General features: G+C 56.7%; 1 protein-coding gene across 8 annotated transcripts in view; it reads right to left on the bottom strand.

The window, feature by feature from the left end:
- The window catches only part of PNPLA7 (patatin like phospholipase domain containing 7), a 64,810-nt gene that overhangs the window by 1,078 nt on the left and 43,879 nt on the right, over nucleotides 1–19,853 (bottom strand). For 6 of the 8 annotated variants that reach the window (XR_004263946.1, XM_032261901.1, XM_032261897.1 and 3 more), the window contains 13 exons: nucleotides 17,935–18,084; nucleotides 15,605–15,668; nucleotides 14,970–15,138; nucleotides 13,682–13,864; nucleotides 12,620–12,738; nucleotides 5,517–5,673; nucleotides 3,411–3,527; nucleotides 3,212–3,281; nucleotides 2,268–2,384; nucleotides 1,563–1,711; nucleotides 1,046–1,198; nucleotides 832–942; nucleotides 503–587 (listed from right to left, as the gene is read on the bottom strand). Coding sequence is in view for 7 of the 8 variants with exons in the window: in XM_032261901.1 (XP_032117792.1) it covers nucleotides 503–587; nucleotides 832–942; nucleotides 1,046–1,198; nucleotides 1,563–1,711; nucleotides 2,268–2,384; nucleotides 3,212–3,281; nucleotides 3,411–3,527; nucleotides 5,517–5,673; nucleotides 12,620–12,738; nucleotides 13,682–13,864; nucleotides 14,970–15,138; nucleotides 15,605–15,668; nucleotides 17,935–18,084 (1,644 nt within the window). In the remaining variant the exon portion in view is untranslated. The remainder of the gene's footprint in view (nucleotides 1–502; nucleotides 588–831; nucleotides 943–1,045; nucleotides 1,199–1,562; nucleotides 1,712–2,267; nucleotides 2,385–3,211; nucleotides 3,282–3,410; nucleotides 3,528–5,516; nucleotides 5,674–12,619; nucleotides 12,739–13,681; nucleotides 13,865–14,969; nucleotides 15,139–15,604; nucleotides 15,669–17,934; nucleotides 18,085–19,853) is intronic. The other 2 variants (XM_032261898.1, XM_032261902.1) reach the window with 2 other exon arrangements.

Genomic DNA, 19,853 nt, shown 5'->3' with positions numbered 1-19,853 from the left:
CTCCAGCCAGGCACCCTCAGGACTCCAGCCAGGCACCCTCAGGACTCCAGCCAGGCCTCTGTGGATAGCAGCTACCTTGCCCAGAGCTCTCTCTGCCCGAGGCAGCCACAAAGGCGTTTCCCAGGAGAACATGCAGTTCTGCTGCGAGGAGGCCGCTGGCCCAAGGCCCAAGCGCTGGGCCCTGGATGGAGCATGGAGAGCACTACATCCACCCTTCTGGCCCTGCGGCCTCTCCAACAAGCAGTCTCCATTCCCACCTCCCACTGGGTGGGCTGGGGTGGGAGGCAAAACGTGGCCCAGGGCGGTCACAATCCCATTGCTGTGGGGACACACGCTGCTCTGGGACAGAGGAGCGCCACCAAGCACCCCAGCTGCTGGAGCCTGGGCATGGGCGTGGGCAGGAGGGGAGGGCGTGGGCTTGTGGGGTTGGGGGGGTGTCGAGCCCAACCCAGCATCAGGAGGCCACACAGACACGACGGCCTCATCTTGGACCTTCACTCACCATCCACCACGGCAGCCTTAGCCGGCTCAATTCGAGACACAATTTCGGCAAGGTCCGTGAAGGAGGCGTTGGGACAGGTGAGGACCTGGGGGTGGGGTGAGGACAGCACGTCGCCCGTGGACACCTCCCTGCCAGTCCCCAGCCTACCTGTGGGAGGAGGGGCCCCACCTTCCCTGTGCCCTCTCTGCAGCCCCTAAGCAAGCCCTGCCCTAGCCTTGGTTGGAGTCTTTTGCCAGGGGGGCAGGGCCTGTGCCCTGAGGTGGGCGCGGCCTGGGGAGCGGGGCGTGGCCTGGGCGTGGCCTGGGCGTGGCCTGGGCGCCCGCACTCACCTCTCCCGCCGGCCTCTTGCTCGGCCCCTGCTGGTCCCGCAGCATCTTCTCCAGCACGCCCCCGCGGCCCCAGATGTCAAAGACCGTGCGCCCGTGCTGGTACCCCACTTCCTGTGCACACCCCAGGGGCCCGTCAGGAGGCGTGGAAAGTCGCGAAAGGAGGACGCGGGAAGGGGCAGCCGCGCGCGCCCTCCCGCCCTCCGCGGGCACTCACGCAGATCTCGTCGAACTTGCCGAAGTCCAGGGTCCGGTAGCCGTCGATGGGGGGGCGCAGGTACTCGCAGTAGTCGCTGCTCTTCACCACCTCCAGCTGCCGCACGCAGCACACGTAGGCCAGGCGCGTCTGAATCTCTGCCATGTTCAACACCTGCTGCCGTCACAGCCGCCTGAGTCTCCTGCCCCGGCACCTCCACGTCCAGGCCTGGCCCGTGGCGCAGGACAGGCTCTGGGGACCCATCCTCCGCCCTGGGGCCGTGGGGAGAGCGCAGCAGCACCCAGCCGCGGGTCCTGGAGGTGCCTTCTGGTAAGGGGTGGAGCCTCAGGCCGGTCTGGCCTCGTTCCTCCCTTCCCCAGAGCTGGCCTCAGGGCCTGGGCAGGGGCGTTGAGGGGTGGCCCTGGACCTGCTGGCCTCAGGGCCCAGGAGCAGCCCCCACTCCCCTGCCACGGGACAGGTGTGGGGGGCTGCAGGGAGGAGTCGAACGGACAGCCCAGCCCACCCAGCAGCACCCCACCTTGACTTTCGTGGCCAAGGGGTTCCAGCGTTTCCACAGCAGCCACCAACCAGACAGTGAATCCCCGTAGTTGGTGAGGTCTGTCTCATCTCGGCTGCCCACGTCAATGGCGATCACCACTTTTGCGCCCATGGACCTGGCCACATCCGCTAGGGAGAAAGCAGCCCTAGTTACCGCCTGGACCGGCGCACAGAGCCAGGGGACGGGGCAGAGCCTGCCTTGACAAGCCCTGACCTCGGGGCTGTGGGGTCTCCTCTCCGCCGTTACACCTGCTAGAGGCAGAAGACCCACACCCAGTTCCGTGAGCAGCCGTGGGCACACAGCTGTGTCCTGAGCCTTCCTGACCGCACATCCCACAGGTGACCGGGAATGGCCTGGCCCCCAGCAAGCCGACACCTGCAGGCTGTTAGTTTCTGACTGTGGGCACAGATGGGGCTTAATTGCTCCCGGTTCCTCGACTTGGCCTTTGTTCTGCACGCTGCTGAGCTGACAAACAGGGCCATATGCTGCCACTGCCTGCGTGTGCGTGTACACGCGTGTGCATGTTCTCGGCGCTCTGATGCCAGCCTGACATTTTCCCTTGGCACACTCCAAGGAAAACGTGTTCCAGCCCAGCCTTCTCAGCGCGGAGGCAGCTGCAGCAGGGCCCTCGGGGTGGTTCGACCCAGGAGGCTGTGCTCCTGCCAGGTCCCCCCACCGCAGTACCTGGGAGGTTGTTGATGTAGCCCCCATCCATCAGCAGGTGTCCGTCCTTGGGGTCACAGAGAGGGGGCATGTAACCGGACAGGGACATACTGGCACGCACGTACCGCCACAGGGAGCCTGGGGAGGGGGCCCGGAGCCGCTCATTACCTGGAGGAGGCTACTGCCAGGTCCAGGGGTCAGGGCCTTGCCTCTGTGGTCCTGGAGCTAGTAGGTCCCACCTCTCTGAGGCCCCCTCCACAGAGGGAGGCGCATGGCCCAGGGGCTGAATGGCCTTCCAACTGCTGTGAGCCCCTCATCCCATGACCGAGTGAATTTTCTTTCCCTCATCCTCCTGACCCAGGTGAGCCCCCTGCCCCAGGCCTGAGGGGGCCCCTCACCCCAAGACTGAGTGAACCCCTCATCCCTCGACCCAGGAGAACCCCCCACCACAGGACCGAGGGAGCCCCTCACCCGATGACAGAGTGAACCCCTCATCCCCCTGAGCGAGGTGAGCCCCCCACCCCAGGACCAAGGGGGCCCCTCACCCCATCACCAAGTGAACCCTTCATCTTCCTGACCTAGGTAAGCCCCCCATCCCAGGACCGAGGGGGGCCCTCACCCCATGACTGAGTGAACCCCTCATCCCCCTGACCCAGGTGAGCCCTCCATCCCAGGACTGAGGGGCCCCTCACTTTGTCCTCCCACATGGCATCCATCAGTCTGACCCCATATCACTGATTCCGAGAGGGTCCTGTCCAGCCTTCTGAGGTCTCTGGCCCAGGCTGCGTCCCTCCCATCTGTGCCCCCAGTAGAGGCATCTTGTATCCTCCATGGACAGAGCTGCCCACACGTTTGCACCCTTCGGGAGACCCCACGGCCTTCCTGACCCCCTGGGGCTGATGGGCTCTCCCCCTGCCCACACTTCGCACCCAAGCTGGCCGCCCCTGCATGGCAGGAGTGCTCACCGTCTGTGTGGACCCGCATGGCTGAGGCTGTGATGTCGGTGGTGACAGCAAAATAGGGAATCCATAGGTCCTGCAGGTGGACAGGGCTCAGACGGGCCCTCTCCGTTCACACTCCCATCCCGTGTCTGGGGAGGCTGACCCAGGGCCAGGAGGGGACAGGTGCTACGGGCTGCACGGGCTCCTGAGGGTGGGGGCGCACCTCGATCTGCCGGTCCTGGAAGACGCTGCAGATGCTGCTGTTGAAGCTGGCTCCGGAGAACATGGATGTGACAGGGTAGGTGAGGTCCAGTGCGGCCTTCATCATGGACGTCATGCCCTGGGGGCACATTTGGGGTTCACAGAAGGCTCCCACACCCCCCTGCGGGCTGCCACAGCAGACCCATGGCGCACTGAGGGCCTTTTGTGAATGGAACGGGGGTCCAGAGCATCCTCGGGCCCTGCCCAAGGTCCTGGGGCTTGGCGCCCTGGCTGGAGCTTCAGAGGGGGCAGAGGCTAGAGCCTGAAAGCCAAGACACAGCCCTGCCCTCAGTCCCTTCTTGACCCCTAAGCCCCTGCTGGCCCGACCCTCACAGGCTCCGCAGGCCCCCATGCCTGGGGACTCCTCGGCTTTGCCTGGTCAGCTCTGGGGCAAGGCCTGGCCCAGGCCCATGGCCAGAGGGTTGGCGAGGAGGAGAGCTCGGGGCGGGCTGCTGGGTACACAAGGTCCCCGGGCCGGGGGGACACAGTGGAGTCCTCTCAGGAAAGTCACGGCTGCTCAGCCCTGGCTTACATGCCACTGTGGCAATCCATCGGGGTGCTGGGGATGCCTGGCTCTTTTGAGTTCCTTCTGGGTGGGCCTGGGTGGGGCCCATCCTTCCTCAGTGAGGAGGCAGCACTCAAGACTGACCTCGAACTAGCCTCACGATGCCCAGTGAGGGTGGAGGGGAAGGGTCTTCCCTGCCACGGTGAGCCAGGGCTCAGGGGACGAAGGCCAGGAGGGAGACGCTTGGAGCGTGGGCTGGATGTGCTCATGCTGTGTGACACGGGCAGTAAGAACACCTCAGCCGCAGGCAGAGGCGGCCCTGGTCCTCCCCTGAGGAAGCCCCTGGCCAGCACCAGAGGGGCTCATGGAACTGAGCCAGACCCCAGCACCCGCCATCCCCTCTCCTCAGCACGAGGGGCAGGCACACAGCCCCGGCCCCACCTTGCCCTGGCCAGCTCCCATGCCCAGCGTTCCCAGGACAGAGGGAGGACCAGCCCAGACAGCTCTGGCCATTTCCACACTTGGCCCCCCAGTGCCAGACCAGCAGGGAAGGGACAGGGAGAGGCCTGTCCAGTGGCTCTGGGATAGGGCGGGCTCGGAGCCACCTCTGCCCATAGGGCGTCCTGTCCCAGTGCTGTCCTGGTGGACATCTGTGCGTCAGTCCCCAAGCCCTCTTTTGAGTGGCCACAATGAAGGTGACCAGGTGACTCATTTTAGGGACAGAAACCTTCCTGGAACAGAATGGGGAACTGGTGTCAGGGGCTTCCGGACTCGCCGGTGGGGCTGGTGGCGGCCCCAGGCCACGTGAACGCAGCTCAGGCCTGCTTGGGAGCTACTGCGGCAGAGGATGACCAATTTTCTCTCCTTTTAAAAGGAGAACATGAGCGCTTCTGATCCCACTCATGGTTCCCACCAAAGCTCCGTTTTGTTCCACAGAAGCAAGTGCCGGGCTGAGGAGGGCAGACGGTGGCCACGCCTGCTGGGGAACCAAAGCCGGGCTGCCTCCTTCTGCTCCCCTGAGGGGAGCCTGTTCTCACTGCTGTCTTTGATTCTGTATTTGGTATTTTGATTCTGGAATCCATTTATCACAAGGTCAGACTAATGGCCAAAGTAGTTGACATCTCCCCTGTGACACTGAACCGCCCCAGCTGCCCTGACACCATCTCACGCCCCCACGCCAACACCTCCCTGCCCTACCTCAACCCAGACTAGGTGCCATGAACTGGGACAGCACCCAGCCTGCCGGGAGGACTCAATAAGCCCATCTTGAGCTGCTCACACTGCCCTGTCTGGCCTGTAGGGCAGAACCCCCCATCTCAGACCTGGGCCTGGATCACACCACCCCCACCACCAACCTCCACCATCTCGGACCTGGATCAGACCACCCCCACCACCAACCTTCGTCTTCACCTTCTCTGTGCTGCCCCTTTGCCTCAGAGGATAGCCTCCTTGAAGGCAAGGCCCTGCAGAGCTACATGAAGAAGCCAATGGCCCCAGTGTCCCTCAGGCACCAGCACGGACCTGGAGGCCTTGTTCTAGCGAGGGCGGTGGGTGCCTGCTTACCTCAGCCCACTGCTTGGCCCGGATCCGCATCTGGCTGTAGTTCCGCTCCTCAGAGTACAGGGCACCCATGAAGGCCCCGATGGACGTGCCTCCCACCATGTCCACGGGGATGCCACACTCTGCCAAGGCCTTGAGAACGCCCACCTGGGCACAGCCTCTGCACCAGCCAGGGACATAGAGCGACGAGTGAGCACCAGGCCCAGGCTGTGCCCTGCAGAGACCTCAGAGGCGGCCACCTGCGACCATCTGCTCATCCTTAGTTCCCAGCTCCTCCAAGCAGAGACGCTGACTCAGAAAGGGACTTCAGGTGCAATCAGAGCTCATGCCTATAATCTCAGCACTTTGGGAGGCCAAGGCAGGCAGATCACTTGAGGCTAAGAGTTCGAGGCCAGCCTGGCCAACAGGGCGAAACCCCGTCTCTACTAAAAATACAAACATTAGCTGGGCATGGTGGTAGGCACCCATAATCCCATCTACTCAGGAGGCTGAGGCAGAAGAATCACTTGAACCTGGGAGAGGGAGGTTGCAGTGAGTCGAGATCGTACCACTGCACTCTAGCCTGTGTGACAGAGTGAGACTCTGTCTCAAAATATATAAAATCTCTCTTTCTGGAGGTACTGAGGGACTGTGAGGCTGGGATGGGGAGGAGGATGTCCTGAGAGGTGACTGGCATTGGCCTTTTCTACCCACAAACACGGCTGCCTCCAGCAAGGTGTCTGAGAGGCGGTGGGAGGGCTGGAGTTGAGGGGCCCTGGAAGGGAGGAGCATCATGGGGGGCACCACCCCAGGAGTCAGGTAAGCTGGATGTAGACCAGCACCCATGAGACCGGGGAGCACCCCTGAGACCAGGGAGCACCCCCGAGACCAGGCAGCCAGCACCCAGGGCTGCAAATCACCGCTGCCGCTTTCACACCGAACATACAGTACTCAACCAAAGGTTACCAGTCATACGAGGAGAAAAGCCTCATACAGGCTCTTCTTTTGGCGCCATAGTGAAAAGAAAAAACAGACAATAAAAGTGGACCCAGAGTGCACCCAGGTAAGAGACACAGGCTTTTACTGCGACCAGGCTTAACGTGTGCAAGCAGCCGAGGAGACAGGGGAAGACCACCCAGCCCTCAGGAGGGAACTCGGACATGAGCCACAGCAGGGAGGGTCCTGGAGACATCTGCTATGGTTTGGCTGTGTCCGCCACCCAAACACGTTGAATTTTGATCCTCAGTATTGGAGGAGGGACCTGGTGGGAGGTAACTGGATCATGGAGGCAGATTTGAGGTGGGAAAGCTGTTTGAGCGTGGGAAGTCAAGGCCACACTGAGCTGAGGTCACAGCGCTGCACTCCAGCCTGGACTGCAGTGAGCCCTGTCCAAAACAAGTTCTGGAAATGGACAGGGGTAGTGTTTGCACAACACTGTAACAGCGTTGCACAATTAATTATATTAATATCATTATTAATACTTAATTGAATACTCAACAACAGTTAAAATGGTAAATTTTATGTTGTATGTATTTTAACATAATAAAAAAGAACCATATGTAATACTGCTGCAAAATATTAAATACTTAGGTATAAGCCTTAAAAACAGTTCAAAGAATTAAAAACAAGAGTGTTAATTCTGGCATAAAACCAAATGGAAATTCTAGAAGTGAAAAATATAATAACAAATGAAAAACTCAGTGAGTGGGCTTCACAGCAGAACAGAACAGCTGAAGAAAGAAATGGTAAAATGTAAGATGGGTCAAAAGAAAATATTCATTGAATCATGAAGCATCAAAAGAATAAAATATGTAAAATATTGTTTTACAAAATATGTAAAGGAGATACGGAAACATGGGATCTGGCAGCAAACTCTCATTTATGTGCGATCCGAGCCGCAGAAAGAAGACGGGAGGGAAGCCGTATCTGAAGAGACGGGGTGGCATTTTTTAGAACTGATGACAGACATCAAGCCTCAGAATCAGGAAGCATTATAAATCCTAAGCATAAATCAAAAGAAAGCCATTCCCATGTTGTCAAAAACCCAAGGCAAAAAAAAAAAAAACTTTAAGCCAGCCTGAGAAAATAAAAGACACATCACCTTCACTTTTCTAGCCTCTGAGTGGTTGTGAGAGACAGCATATATTTACTCTCTGTTTCTTTAGAGACAATGTCTGCTTGTCTAAATGTTAGGGAAAAAAGAATAATCTAAATAAAAGAGAGTAAAATTAAGCAAATAACAAAGATAAAAGCAGATCTTAAAGAGCCAAAAACCAAACATACGATAGAGAAGATGGACAAAGATGAAAGCTGGCAGTGGACGGGCCGATTCGATGGGTAGTCCTGGTGAAAGAGAGAAAGCACCAAGAAACGAAGGCACAGGGATGAAGACGGGAACATCAGTGCAGACACTTTAGTGAAAAACACTGAACAACTTCATGCCATAAATAGAAAAATTCAGATAAAATGGGCACAATTTTAGAAAAACATAACTCACCAAAATACTGTAAGAAACAGAACATCTGAGTAGTACTGGAACTCAGCACAGATTAAAGAAATTTAATCTTTTATTTATTTCTTATTTTTATTTTTAGACAAGGTCTCACTCCCACCCAGGCTGGAGTGCAGTGGCGTGATCACAGCTCACTGCAGTCTCAGCCTCCTGGGTTCAAGTGATTCCCCTCTTGCCTTAGCCTCCCAAGTAGCTGGAACCACAGGCACACACCATCTTTTCATTTTTGTAGAGAAGAGCTAATCTTTTCATTTTTTGTAGAGACAGAGTCTCACTATATTGTCCACGATGGTCTGGAACTCCTTGGCTCAATAAATCCTCCCTCCTTGGCCTCCCAAAGTGCTCGGATTATAGGTGTGAGCCACCATGCCTGGCCTCTTGGAAGGTTTTATGTAAAATTTGTCTTATTTATTCCTTATATGCTTCATAAAATTCACTGGTGAAACCACCTGGGCATGAAATCTTCTTTGTTGGGATCTGAAAGTTGCAGATTCCATTTCTGGCTGGGATCAGCGGCTCACACCTGTAATTCCAGCAGTGAGCTGTGATACCACTGTACTCCAGCCTGGGCAGCAGCAGGAGACCCCGTCTCAAAAAATAAATAAATAAAAAGTAAAAATGAAAAAAGTGTTTTAAGCCTTCCAGATAATAGGAAAAGATGAGCTTCCCATTTCTACTTATGAAGCCAGCAAACAAATCTTCATACCAAAACCCAGTAAACACATTTCAAAAAGGGACAATTTCAGTCCGGTCTTGAGTACTCAGGTCTCACTCAGGTTTGAATAGAGTCTAGCAATTATCAACAGGATAACTTTAACACCATGACCCAATGGGTCTATCCCAGGAACACAATATTAGTTTTAATTTGAAAATCAATGCAATTAATGCATTAACAGATTAAAGAGAAAATACAATCATCATGATAGAGTCACAAAGACAACCATTCATGACAAAAACTCAGGAAACTGAGAATGAAAAGGAACTTCCTCAGTCTGACCAAGGGCAGCCACAAAAAGCCGACGGACAAGATCACACTCAGTGGTGGGCTGAACACCTGCTCCCACGCCTGGGAACGAGGCTTGGGTGTCCACACCCGCCATGTCTAACCACACTGCTCTGGTGGTTCTGACCAGCGCAATAAGGGGGAAAAAAAGAAATAAGCTGGGCACAGTGGCTCATGCCTGTAATCCCAGCACTTTGGAAGGCTGAGGCAGGTGGATCACAAGGTCAGGAGTTCAGGACCAACCTGGACAAGATGGCGAAACCCCATCTCTACTAAAAATACAAAAATTAGTCGGGCATGGTGCGGCGGGGGGCGCCTGTAATCCCAGCTACTCGGGAGGGTGCTGCAGAGAATTGCTTGAACCCAAGAGGCGGAGGTTGCAGTGTGCTGAGATCATGCCACTGCACTCCAGCCTGGGCCACAGAGCGAGACACTGTCTCAAAACAAACAAACAAAAAATTGGTTATAACCATTTTGTTTGTAATAACCAAAACCAGAAAACCAACCAAGGGTCCATCAACAGGAAGGGGAAAGCAAAGTGTGGTGTATCGTGGAAGGCTACGTGGCAACGCCACCACCCCAGACATGTTATGGCGCGGTGCATAGTGGCAAACCTGAGCGAGCATGGGAGGCACAAGCAAGCCCGCGATTAGCGTCCTCAGAGGAGCGCAAGGCTGCACTGGAGGAGCACCAGGAGTGACATCAGAGACACATCAGCAGAAAAGATAAACTGTAAGATGCATTCGAGAAAAAAATCTTCCAGAAAGTGGAACAAAAAGACAGAGATGAAGAATAGGTGAGAGAAAAGACTAAAAATTAGAAGATCCATCTAAGACGCCCCAAATCTGACCATCAGAGGCTCCAGGAAGGCTGGGCACGGTGGCTCATGCCTGTAATCCCAGCACTTTGGGAGGCTGAGGCAGGAGGATCCTTTGAGCCCAGGAGTTTGAGATTAGCCCGGCAACATGGTGAAACCACGTCTCTCCAAAAAAAAGAAAAGAGAAAAACAACTTAGCTAGGTGTGCTGGCCTGCGCCTTTCGTTCCAGCTACTCTGGAGGCTGAGGTGGGAGAATTGCTGGAGCCCAGGAATTTCAGGCTGCAGAGAGCTATGATGCACCACTGCACTCCAGCCTGGGTGACAGAGTGAGACCCTGTTTTTTTTTTTTTTTTTTTAAAAAAAAGCTCCAGGAAGAGAGAAAACAGAAAAGAGAGAGAGGTGTAAATATTTTTTATTTAGAAAAGTTAAAAATTCCCAGAGTTGAAGTCTGTGAGTTTCCAAATTTGAAAGGACCCACTGGGAATCCAGTGTCAATGGATGCAAAAGGAGCCACATGCAGGCACGTCATCATGCGCCTTCAGAATACCAGGAATACAGAGTCTCAGGCTAGGCACAGTGGCTCACGCCTGTAATCTCAACACTCTGGGAGGCTAAGTGGGGAGGATTGCTTGAAGCCGGGAGTTGAGGCTACAGTGAGCTTACGATTGCCAGGCTGCACTCCAACCTGGGCAACAAAGCGAAACCCTGTTTATTTTTATTTTTTATTTTTTTTAAGAGAGATAATCTCCTACAAGTTTCCAGAAGAAAAAACAGGCCTTGTGAATAAAAATAGCACTACATTTCTCAACAGCAATACAAAAATCTAAAAAGACAATGGATCCATGCCTTAAAATTCTCAGGGAAAATTATTTCCATCTAGAATTCTATACCTAGCCAAACTATTATTCAAGTATGGAAACAGAGTGAGGACATTTGCTGATATGCATGGTTTTAAAATGTTTACTTCCCCAAGCATCTTCTCCTAAGGAAATTTCTAGAGTATATTCCACCAAAATGAGGAATAAGCCAATAAAGAAGACATGAAATTGCAGGAAATGGAACTGAACGCAGGAGAGAAACAAAGGTAGTTTCCAGGATGATGGTGATGGAAAATTCCAGCGCAACATCTCAGCAGCATGTCAGAAAGCAACTAGTAGAAATAAGAGGAGGCTAGAGGGCTTTAGGGAGGATGACTCCTGAAAGCTGAACAGAGATGAGTGCTATGTCCGAGCATACTGAGAGGAGGTTAATTCTTGCCTCAGTGTCTTTGGGTTAATTAATGATACCCAGAAAGATGAACAAATGTAACAGTTATCAACGCCAAGGAAGACACTTCAATCATCGTATACAACAGGCTGTGACTTAGCTGTGAGTGACACCCGTGCTGCTGTCATAATATAGACAGTGAGTGCTGGCTAACCAGTGATGGCACCACACTGGGATTTTGAGTGAAAAGGAGGGAGACAGATGCATAGATAGATGAGTGATTGATTGATAGTTAGAAATAGATAGACTCTGACTGCATGTGTTCAAGGGGGTTAAGAAGTCAACAATCTAAACCTAAGAAAACCAAAAACTTAGTAGAATAGCAATATGATTTAGAAATACAGACAAGCAGACAGCCCAAAACACTGGAAGCATTTATTTCTAGGATAACTCTGCACGCGGTGCTGGAGGGAGGGCAAAGGACTGCAGTTATGTGCCTTACAGAACCGTATGGCTTCTAATTATGACCTTGATCAAAGCTACGTTGTCATCAGCAATGCTTCTGGTCTGACCCGCACGCCAGGTCTGGGTCTGGGTTCAACTGCCCCAAGCCCCTGCACTGTCCCAGGCTCACAGAAAGAGACCTGGGCCCTGTCCCCAGCCTGGCAATCTCAGGCAAGCCATCAGACTGTTCTAGGCCAACTCCCACAACTTTCAAGAGGAAGTGCGGCACCAACGAGGTGGAAAGTCCCTTAGACACAGGATACGGTGGGCACTTTATCACCTGGACCAGGCCCAGGGGCTGATAGGGCCCTGCCCTGGGGCCGGCAGAAGCAGCCTCGAGGCCCTGGGGCTACCTCCGAACTCTTCCCTGGGTGGTGGTGCTGGCACCCCATGGGAGATAGGAGGGGCTGCCGGAGAGGCCCCACCCCAGCAGGGCAGCCCCAGCCTGGACCCCCGCCCAGGTTCCTTTGGGGGCAGCGGTAGGAGGCTCCGCCCTGCCCCTGATGCACAGCTGGCTCAGGAGAGGGGCACACACCTGCCCCACCCTCCTCGTGGCTCCAGGGTTCCATCTCTGTTCCAAGCGTGTTTATTCAAGTTCAGGAGAAGGTGGTCTGGTGACAACGCAGCGTAAGAATTGTCTGGGTTAAAAATCCCTTAAGGAACTAAGTTTGGGCAGAACAGATCATTCTTTATCAAGTGTGTGTTAGAGTGAAGGAAACTCACCAGACGCCGGGAAAGCCGGGCAAAGGGAAGAGCAGAGGTTTCAGAAGAGGAGACGACACGGCCAACAAGCAACCACTTCCAAGCAAAGAGTCAAAACGAGAGGTGCCTCTTTCTACTACACTGGTCAGGATAAAACCAGGGCCGCGCTGGAGTCAGTGGGCATACCACTGCACTGGGGTCTGCGGGGCCTGCTCAGAGGATGGGCTGGGGTGGAGGCTGGGTCTGGACAGACAGCCCGAGGGTCTCCTTGTCTTCAGGTGACACTGCCCTCAGCTTGGCACCCAGCACCTCCCAGCACCTGAGGGGGCGACTGGCACCACACACACAACCGTAAGGAGTGCGTGGGAAGTGGGGGACTCACCTTGCTCCCCCTCCTCCAAGCACCAGGGCGATGGCGTTGCCCGTCAGCACCCTCGCCAGGCGGGAGAAGTCTGAGTGCCGGTCCGGGGGCCGCTGGAAGATGCGCTTGTACATCTCCACCTGGGAAGAGCCGTGAGGCAGGGCTGGTGCAGGGCCCCACCTTCAGCCCAGACCTCACATTCTGACTTCACTGGGAGGAGTTTCCTCCACTTCTGACCCAAACTGACCCCAAATCCTCTCCAGCACGCAGCAGGCCCTGGCTGACAGGACTGGCCAGCACCTCAGAGCTTGGGCCGGGCCCCAGAGACAGCTCGGCTACTGGGGGGAGGACGCTGGCAGAGGGCACGTGGGCCACCGAGTGGGCCCAGGTGGGGGCCAGAGAGCACCCTTAGAGCTGTCTTCATGGGAGTCCCCCAATTCTGCAGCAGATGGTGCTTTCAGGGCAGGGGTTCCTGGGCAGAGCTGGGGGCTGTGAAGCATGAGCCTCACCCTCAGGCCCCAGGGCTGCCTGAGGACACCAGAATAAAAAGTCTCAGGATCTTCTGTCCAAAGGAGGGAACAGTGCTGGTCTGAGGACATGCCGATGAGCCTCAGCCCTGAGCACCCCTGACATGAGGCCCACCCTCCAAGGTTAACTGCCCTTCCCCTGATGTCAGGCCAATTCTCCAGGGTTCACTGAGCACCCCCCAATGTGAGGCAAATCCCCTAAAGTTAACGAAGCCCCCCCCAATGTCAGGCCCATCCCCCAGGGTTCACTGAGTGCCCCTGATCCAGGCCCATCCCCCAGGGTTCACTGAGCCCCTCAGCCCCTGATGGCCACCCTGTGCCTGCACCCCACCCTGCTGGCTGCCTCCTAGCTGCAGGGGGAGTCACCTTGCCATTGACACAAGAGGCCCAAAGGGCAAGACGAAGGAGACCTGAGTCAGGGTCAAGTTCACAAGCACAGGAAGGGCCCAGGGAGCGCAGGTGTCAGGAAATCAGGGGGGGAATGTGAAGAGCACTTCGGACCTTCGAGGAAATAAACCAGGAGCTGTAGGCAGGCAGCCTCGCTCTCCCGCCTCACCAGCTTGGGCAGACTCCTCCTGGAGAAGACGCGGCGCGGGCAGCAGAGGTGCAGGTGGCCGGAGCACCAGCTCCGCATGTTGAGCCATTCCACGGTGCGGGCGGGCGCCGGCCCCTCCTCCCTGTGCAGCAGGATCAGCTGCTTCTGGGCACGCACAGCTGTGCTCTCCAGCATCTGCTCCAGCTAAAAGGCAGAGCCCATGTGTCCGTGAGCGGAGGGCCAGCACAGCGGGCCCGAGGGCAGGACCCTGGAAGCAGCTCCTGGGTTCTGCAAAGCAACTTGGCTGTGGCCTGGTCTGTTTTGGGGCTGCTGAAACCCTGGGTCAGCTCGCCGTGTGCCAGGCAAGGTCAGCACAGCAGGATGGAGCACCTCCTCTTTCTGTTTCTCTGACAAGGCCTCATAAACACATGCAGCAACCTTTTCAAATGAGGTGTTTTGCAAACAAACCCTCACAGGGGAGCATCACTCACTGCAGAACAGGAACATACATCAGAGAGGAGGAATTTTTAGCTGCCCCAGGATTAGCCCAGGCAGGCTTGTGATGAGAACAGAGCAGGGAGCAGAGGAGGGAGGAAGTGCAGACTGGAGGCAGGAAGCTGGAGAGTGGAACAGGACTGGGCGGCTGTGAGCTGAGGCCTCGTCTGCGGCAATGGCCAGGCGGAACGTCCGCGAGCAATCAGGTCAGCCACCTGGTGCCATCTGGGAACCTGCAGGCACAGCCCCAGCCAGGGGCCCTGCCGGCCGGCGTCCTAAAGGGCCTGCACAAGGCTGTTCCCTTGGCTGAGGATGCAGGGGCAGAGGGTGAGGCACTCACAAGAAGAAAACTAAGAAGCCAGAAAAAGCAGTGCGGGGAACCGGAACGCTGAAACCTAAGTGCTAAGGAGAAAGGCCAACTTCAGACGGCGTAAAATAGGGCACTGTTTATGTAAAGCGTTGGGCCTGGAGAGAGTGCTTCCTGCACACGCTGTCAGAGTGCGAAAGGCGGCCAGAGGCTCCAACTTCACAAGACGCCGCGTGGGGCACCTGCCCCACTCCGTGGCAGAGCCGCCAGGGGGCACCTGCCCCACTCCGTGGTAGAGCCTCGTGGGGCACCTGCCCCACTCCGTGTTACAGCCGCCAGAGGTCACATCGTGACGTGTTTTTAAAACATGGGTGGCAGGTATCTGGGTTTTAGCCCTTATTATGTGTCCTTTTGTGAATTCGTGCAATATTTCACTACAAGGAAAAGAGAAACAGAAGGTTCTGAAGAGAGGGCGCCCCCAGCCCCACTGGCCCTCCCCACGCTCACCTCACCCACTGTGGGCTCCTGGTCTCCCAGGCCCACGATGAGGATGCAGTCGGCCTGGCGCACACAGCGCTGGGTCCAGGGTGTGAGCGTGCCATCTGCCTGGTAGAGCACGATCCTGTGGGTGTCCTCCTGCTGCCCCAGCCAGCTGGACAGCCGGTATTCATGGACACTGCAGGCCACAGAGGGAGTGCCTCACTGTCCCACAGGGTCCCGGCACTCCCTTAGCACGTGACCCCCGTGGAAAGAGGCAGCAGAGGCCGGGACCAGCCGCTGCCCCTTCAGCTCCCTGCACAGCATTTCCTGCCAACCCTAGTTTGCAACAAGTCACTCAGGGCCTGGGCTGCAGTTAAGCCCAGAGACTGGGGCTCGCTGCGGGGCAGGCGGGGGAAGGTGACACCCGGGGCTGCCCAGGCAGGAAGGGGGTGTTGGGGTCCCCTGAGAGGCCTAACAGTGCCCAGCATGTCAGCGCTGCCCAGTGTGTCCAGTGAAGGGATTCACGTCATCGGCCCTCACACCAAAGCATGCTGGACGAGGAGCACGCTGTCGTGCGGATGTTGGGCATGGACACAGTGAGGACACACCTCAGGGCCGCATGGGGCCAGCTGCGAGGAGGGAGCTGGGGCTGGGGTACGCACCTGTCCAGGGCAGCGGGGCCGAGGCGTTGTTTTATGTTGTCACTGGTCAGCAGCAGGGTCGGGCCTGAAAACACCACCACCAGTAATGGAACCCACGCAGGCAACCCAGCTCCAAGGCCAAGAGTCCACTCCCCCTCCCCAGGTATAAGCAAGGCAATGAGAGTCCACTCCCCTTCCCCAGGACAAGCAAGGCAGTGAGAGTCCACTCCCCGTCCCCAGGACAAGCAAGGCAGTGAGTGTCCACTCCCCGTCCCCAGGACAAGCAAGGCAGTGAGTGTCCACTTCCCGACCCCAGGACAAGCAAGGCAGTGAGTGTCCACTCCCCGTCCCCAGGTATAAGCAAGGCAGTGAGTGTCCACTCCCCGACCCCAGGACAAGCAAGGCAGTGAGTGTCCACTCCCCGACCCCAGGACAAGCAAGGCAGTGAGTGTCCACTCCCCGACCCCAGGACAAGCAAGGCAGTGGGGAGTGGACAGTGGGGAAGGGCCTGTGGCCTGATGCTACCTCCCCTCTGCCCTGAATGAGGCGGCAGCCCTGGGTAGCCTCTCTGAACCTCGGTCTCCTCCAGCACAAGGGGCAGCGGAATCTCCGTCCGTGCCGTGTGTGCAGGCAGGGAAGACAGGGCAATGGGAGATAACATAATTTCACAAATCCGATATCGAAGTACCAGATGCCAAGAGGCCAAGGTCCCCAACGTGGAGACACCCGTTTGTTCATGTTTATGTCAGCACAAGTCTTCCACACAGGCGCGGCGGTCAGGACCCTTCTCGACCAGGGGTGCCAGTGCCAGCCCTGGCATCATAGCCACCGGAGGCTCGGGGGAGAAGCTAAGATGAGGGACTCAGTCTGAGGAGGTGCTGCTTGGCAGTGCCAGGGTGGGAAAGGTCCCAGAGCCTGACGTGCAGGAAGAGGGGAAGTCTAATTCTAATTAAAAGCTGAGAGGAGAGATCACTGTGTCCTGGGCCTTGCCTTAACCGGGCACACAAAATAAGCGCCCCTCTTACAACTGAAATGCCCCCTGGGCCCGAGGCACAACTCTGAGCTCAAAATCCAACCCAGTGCTGGTGGGACGTGGGGCAGCAGAACCTGCTCACCGCTGGTGGGAGTGTAGCCTGGCAGCTCCGCCCAACACAGTCTGCAGATTCCATGGAGCCCTTATTAAAATCCTAACGGCTTTTTTGTTTTTTTGAGACAGAGTCTCACTCTGTCACCCAGGCTGGAGTGCAGTGAGGTTATCTCGGCTCACTGCAACCTCCACCTCCCAGGTTCAGGCGATTCTCCTGCCTCAGCCTCCCTTGTAGCTGGGATTACAGGCGTGTACCACCACGCCTGGCTAATTTTTGGTATTTTTAGTAGAGACTGGTCTTGAACTCCTGACCTCAGGTGGATGTGCCTGCCTCGGGCTCCCAGAGTGTTGGGATTACAGGCATGAGCCACTGTGCCCGGCCGAGAACAACTAGGCTGGGCGCAACGGCTCACACCTGTCATCCCAGCACTTTGGGAGGCTGAGGCGGGCAGATCATGAGGTCAAGAGATCGAGACCAGCCTGGCCAACATGGCAAAACCCCGTCTCTACTAAAAATAAAAAAATTAGCTGGACGTGGTGGCTCGTGCCTGCAGTCCCAGCTACTCGGGAGGCTGAGGCAGGAGAATCGCTTGAACCCTGGAGGCGGAGGTTGCAGTGAGCCAAGATTACACCACTGCACTCCAGCCTAGGCGACAAGAGCAAAACTTGGTCTCAAAAAAATAATAATAATAAATAAATAAAAGCTATTCTCAAAACAAAATGTTAAGACACATAAGGCACTGACGGCCTTGTCTGATGGCCCTGAGTGTTGTTTCATGGCACATATTTCCAGTATATGCAGAAAATCTTATTTCCAGTGACATCACTCAGAATATTCCAAGTGCACCCAGGAATTCCAAGTGTTCTAGCAATTTGGAAACACTACCCAACGCTGACCCTGGCCACCCACCGCAGCATCCCCTCAAAGACAGAGGGCAGCCGGCACGTGTCCTCAAGCAGGCCTAGAACCCAAAGACAGGCTGGGGGCTCTGCCCGGAGGGATCTGCCATGGTCATCTGGGGTGCTCTCGGCACCTCAGCGTGGTGGTATGTGGCACATGGTGGGAGGCCAGGGTCATACAACATACTTCTCCTAACAGCAAGCCAGGCCTCAGGCCTGACAGTCCAAAAGGTGTGGGCTCCACACACGTCCCCTGGGACCCGAGCTGACCCCCAGCAGCTGGTGTGGATGAGCCACTGTTTCAGTCCTAGGGTCAGCCTGGAGGCCTGTGCAGGCAGGTGGAGGCCAGGAGGGCCAGGCTTACCGATGGCGCTGAGGGCATGCTCCAGCTCCAGGGCGAAGGTGGTGAGGGGCACGTCCTCTGACACAGGCATCACTGCCACTGTGGACAGGTTGACAGCCGGGTTCCCCGAGTCCCACTTGCTGCCCGCCGTGGGGAGCCCAAACGGGTGGCCTGTGGAGCAAAGGGCCTGTGTCAGCTAGGACAGCCCAGACGCTCGCAGATGCTTCCAACACAATGCGGCCCCTCAGGCTGCCCAGAAGCAATGCAGCAGCACCAGAGGCTGCCCGGGCCTCACGCCTCCCCAGCCCTCAGAGGCTATCTTGGTCTCACGCCTCCCCAGCTCTTCCTGATGAGCTGCCAGGCCACACCTACAGGCACCCCCAGGCCCCACACAGCAGGCCGGACACACACTGGCCCGGGCCCAGGCCCAGGCCCAGGCCCAGGGAGTGCATTTGTCCTGACCCACTGAAGAGAGCGATTCAGGGAGTGACTGAAAAGAATGTGAGGATCAGAATAAACTCAACAGTTAACATCCTCTCCAGATGAGAGGACTCATCCTCCGAACCAACCCCTCGTAGGGTTTTGCCACCACTCACTCTAGGAGCAGTAAACAATGCAATGGTCTAGAGATCAACAGGCCAGTTTCTCTTGTCTGTTATCTGCAGGGAATTCCAGAAACCAAGGGAACACAACATAGCTGTGGGAAGCCCCCGCAGACCCAAGTGAGGCGCCAGGGCAGACTGGGCTTTCCTCTCCCTAAGACCAGGGCCGCCAGGGCCTTCTAAGGTGCCCACCCAGACAGGCAGACCCCTCTCCCCAGCCCCCACGTGGGCTGAAGGGCTCCGTGGCCAGCACAACAGCAGGGACATTGACCAGGGGGTCTGCGTGCTTGAGTCCCGCAGAGGGTCCCAGGCCCTTGTTACTGGACGGCGCCTGGCTAGTGGCATCTCTGCTTCCACAGAAGAGGTTGAGGGGACAGCCTCACTGCTCCCGAGGCCACTGCACCACCAGCCACACTCTTGCCCACACGGGGTCTCCTGCATTCCAGGTGCTGTGGGCACTCCTCTGGAGCTCCCATGGCCCAGCCCTCCCACAGGCTGTCCCCTGGCCTGTGCCTCCTGTCCCCAGTGAGGTGGCTTCCAAAATCCACCAGACACGGCAGGTCCTGATTAGCCAAGATCAGAGTAAAGGGGACACAGCGTGGTCAGGGAAGAGGCCAGGAGAGCAAGCCTGGGTGCACAGAACCAAGTGAGGCCTTCGGGGCCATTCCCCGCAGCTCCCGGGAGGCACATGGCGGGCGCCGAGGTAGCACTGTGGGTAAGACCCTGTGAACCGGAAACGTGGCTCGCAGAACAAGCACACAGCCGTCAGTCGGAAAGAACAGGCACAGGAAAACAACTGATGATATGCTGCTGAGCAGGGAAGCTGTAGAGTGGTTTATAAATATGATTCCATCATTAAATAAATATTCAGGGCCACCCCAAACAACAGCACCTGTACCTGTATGCAGGCAGAAACACAGAAATGACGCTGCCCACCCGACATCCCAAATGAGTGTCCAAGACTCACACATCCCCGGATCCTCCCTCTGGACTTGGGCCCCTACCTCCAGCCCCAGGCAGGCTCCTACAGGCCCACCAGCACCACGCCAGTCCCCGCCCTCAGTCAAGCTGATCACCGGGGGCCCTGGGCATCCACTGCCCAGCCTTGGGGTGGCTTCAGCCACCTGCTTGAGAGGAAGCTCTGTGCACAGTGGCCACAGCTGACCTTCAACGCCCACGTCTGCCAGGAGCCTTTTTTGTTCAAAGCCCCAGTGCTTCTGCCCCTCGGAACAAGCCGAAGTCTCAGTCCCTAAGAGCTGCTGTGACCCCCACACCACGCAGCTCTCTCCCTGGCCTCACGGACCCTGGCCTCACGGACCCTGGCCTCACGGACCCTGG

Source organism: Sapajus apella, unplaced genomic scaffold, assembly GCF_009761245.1.
Source record: "Sapajus apella isolate SASKATOON/1434 unplaced genomic scaffold, GSC_monkey_1.0 scaffold126, whole genome shotgun sequence".
Classification (NCBI taxonomy): domain Eukaryota; kingdom Metazoa; phylum Chordata; class Mammalia; order Primates; family Cebidae; genus Sapajus; species Sapajus apella.
The sequence above is the reverse complement of the archived record's forward strand: the minus strand, read 5'-3'. Positions and strand labels throughout refer to the sequence as shown.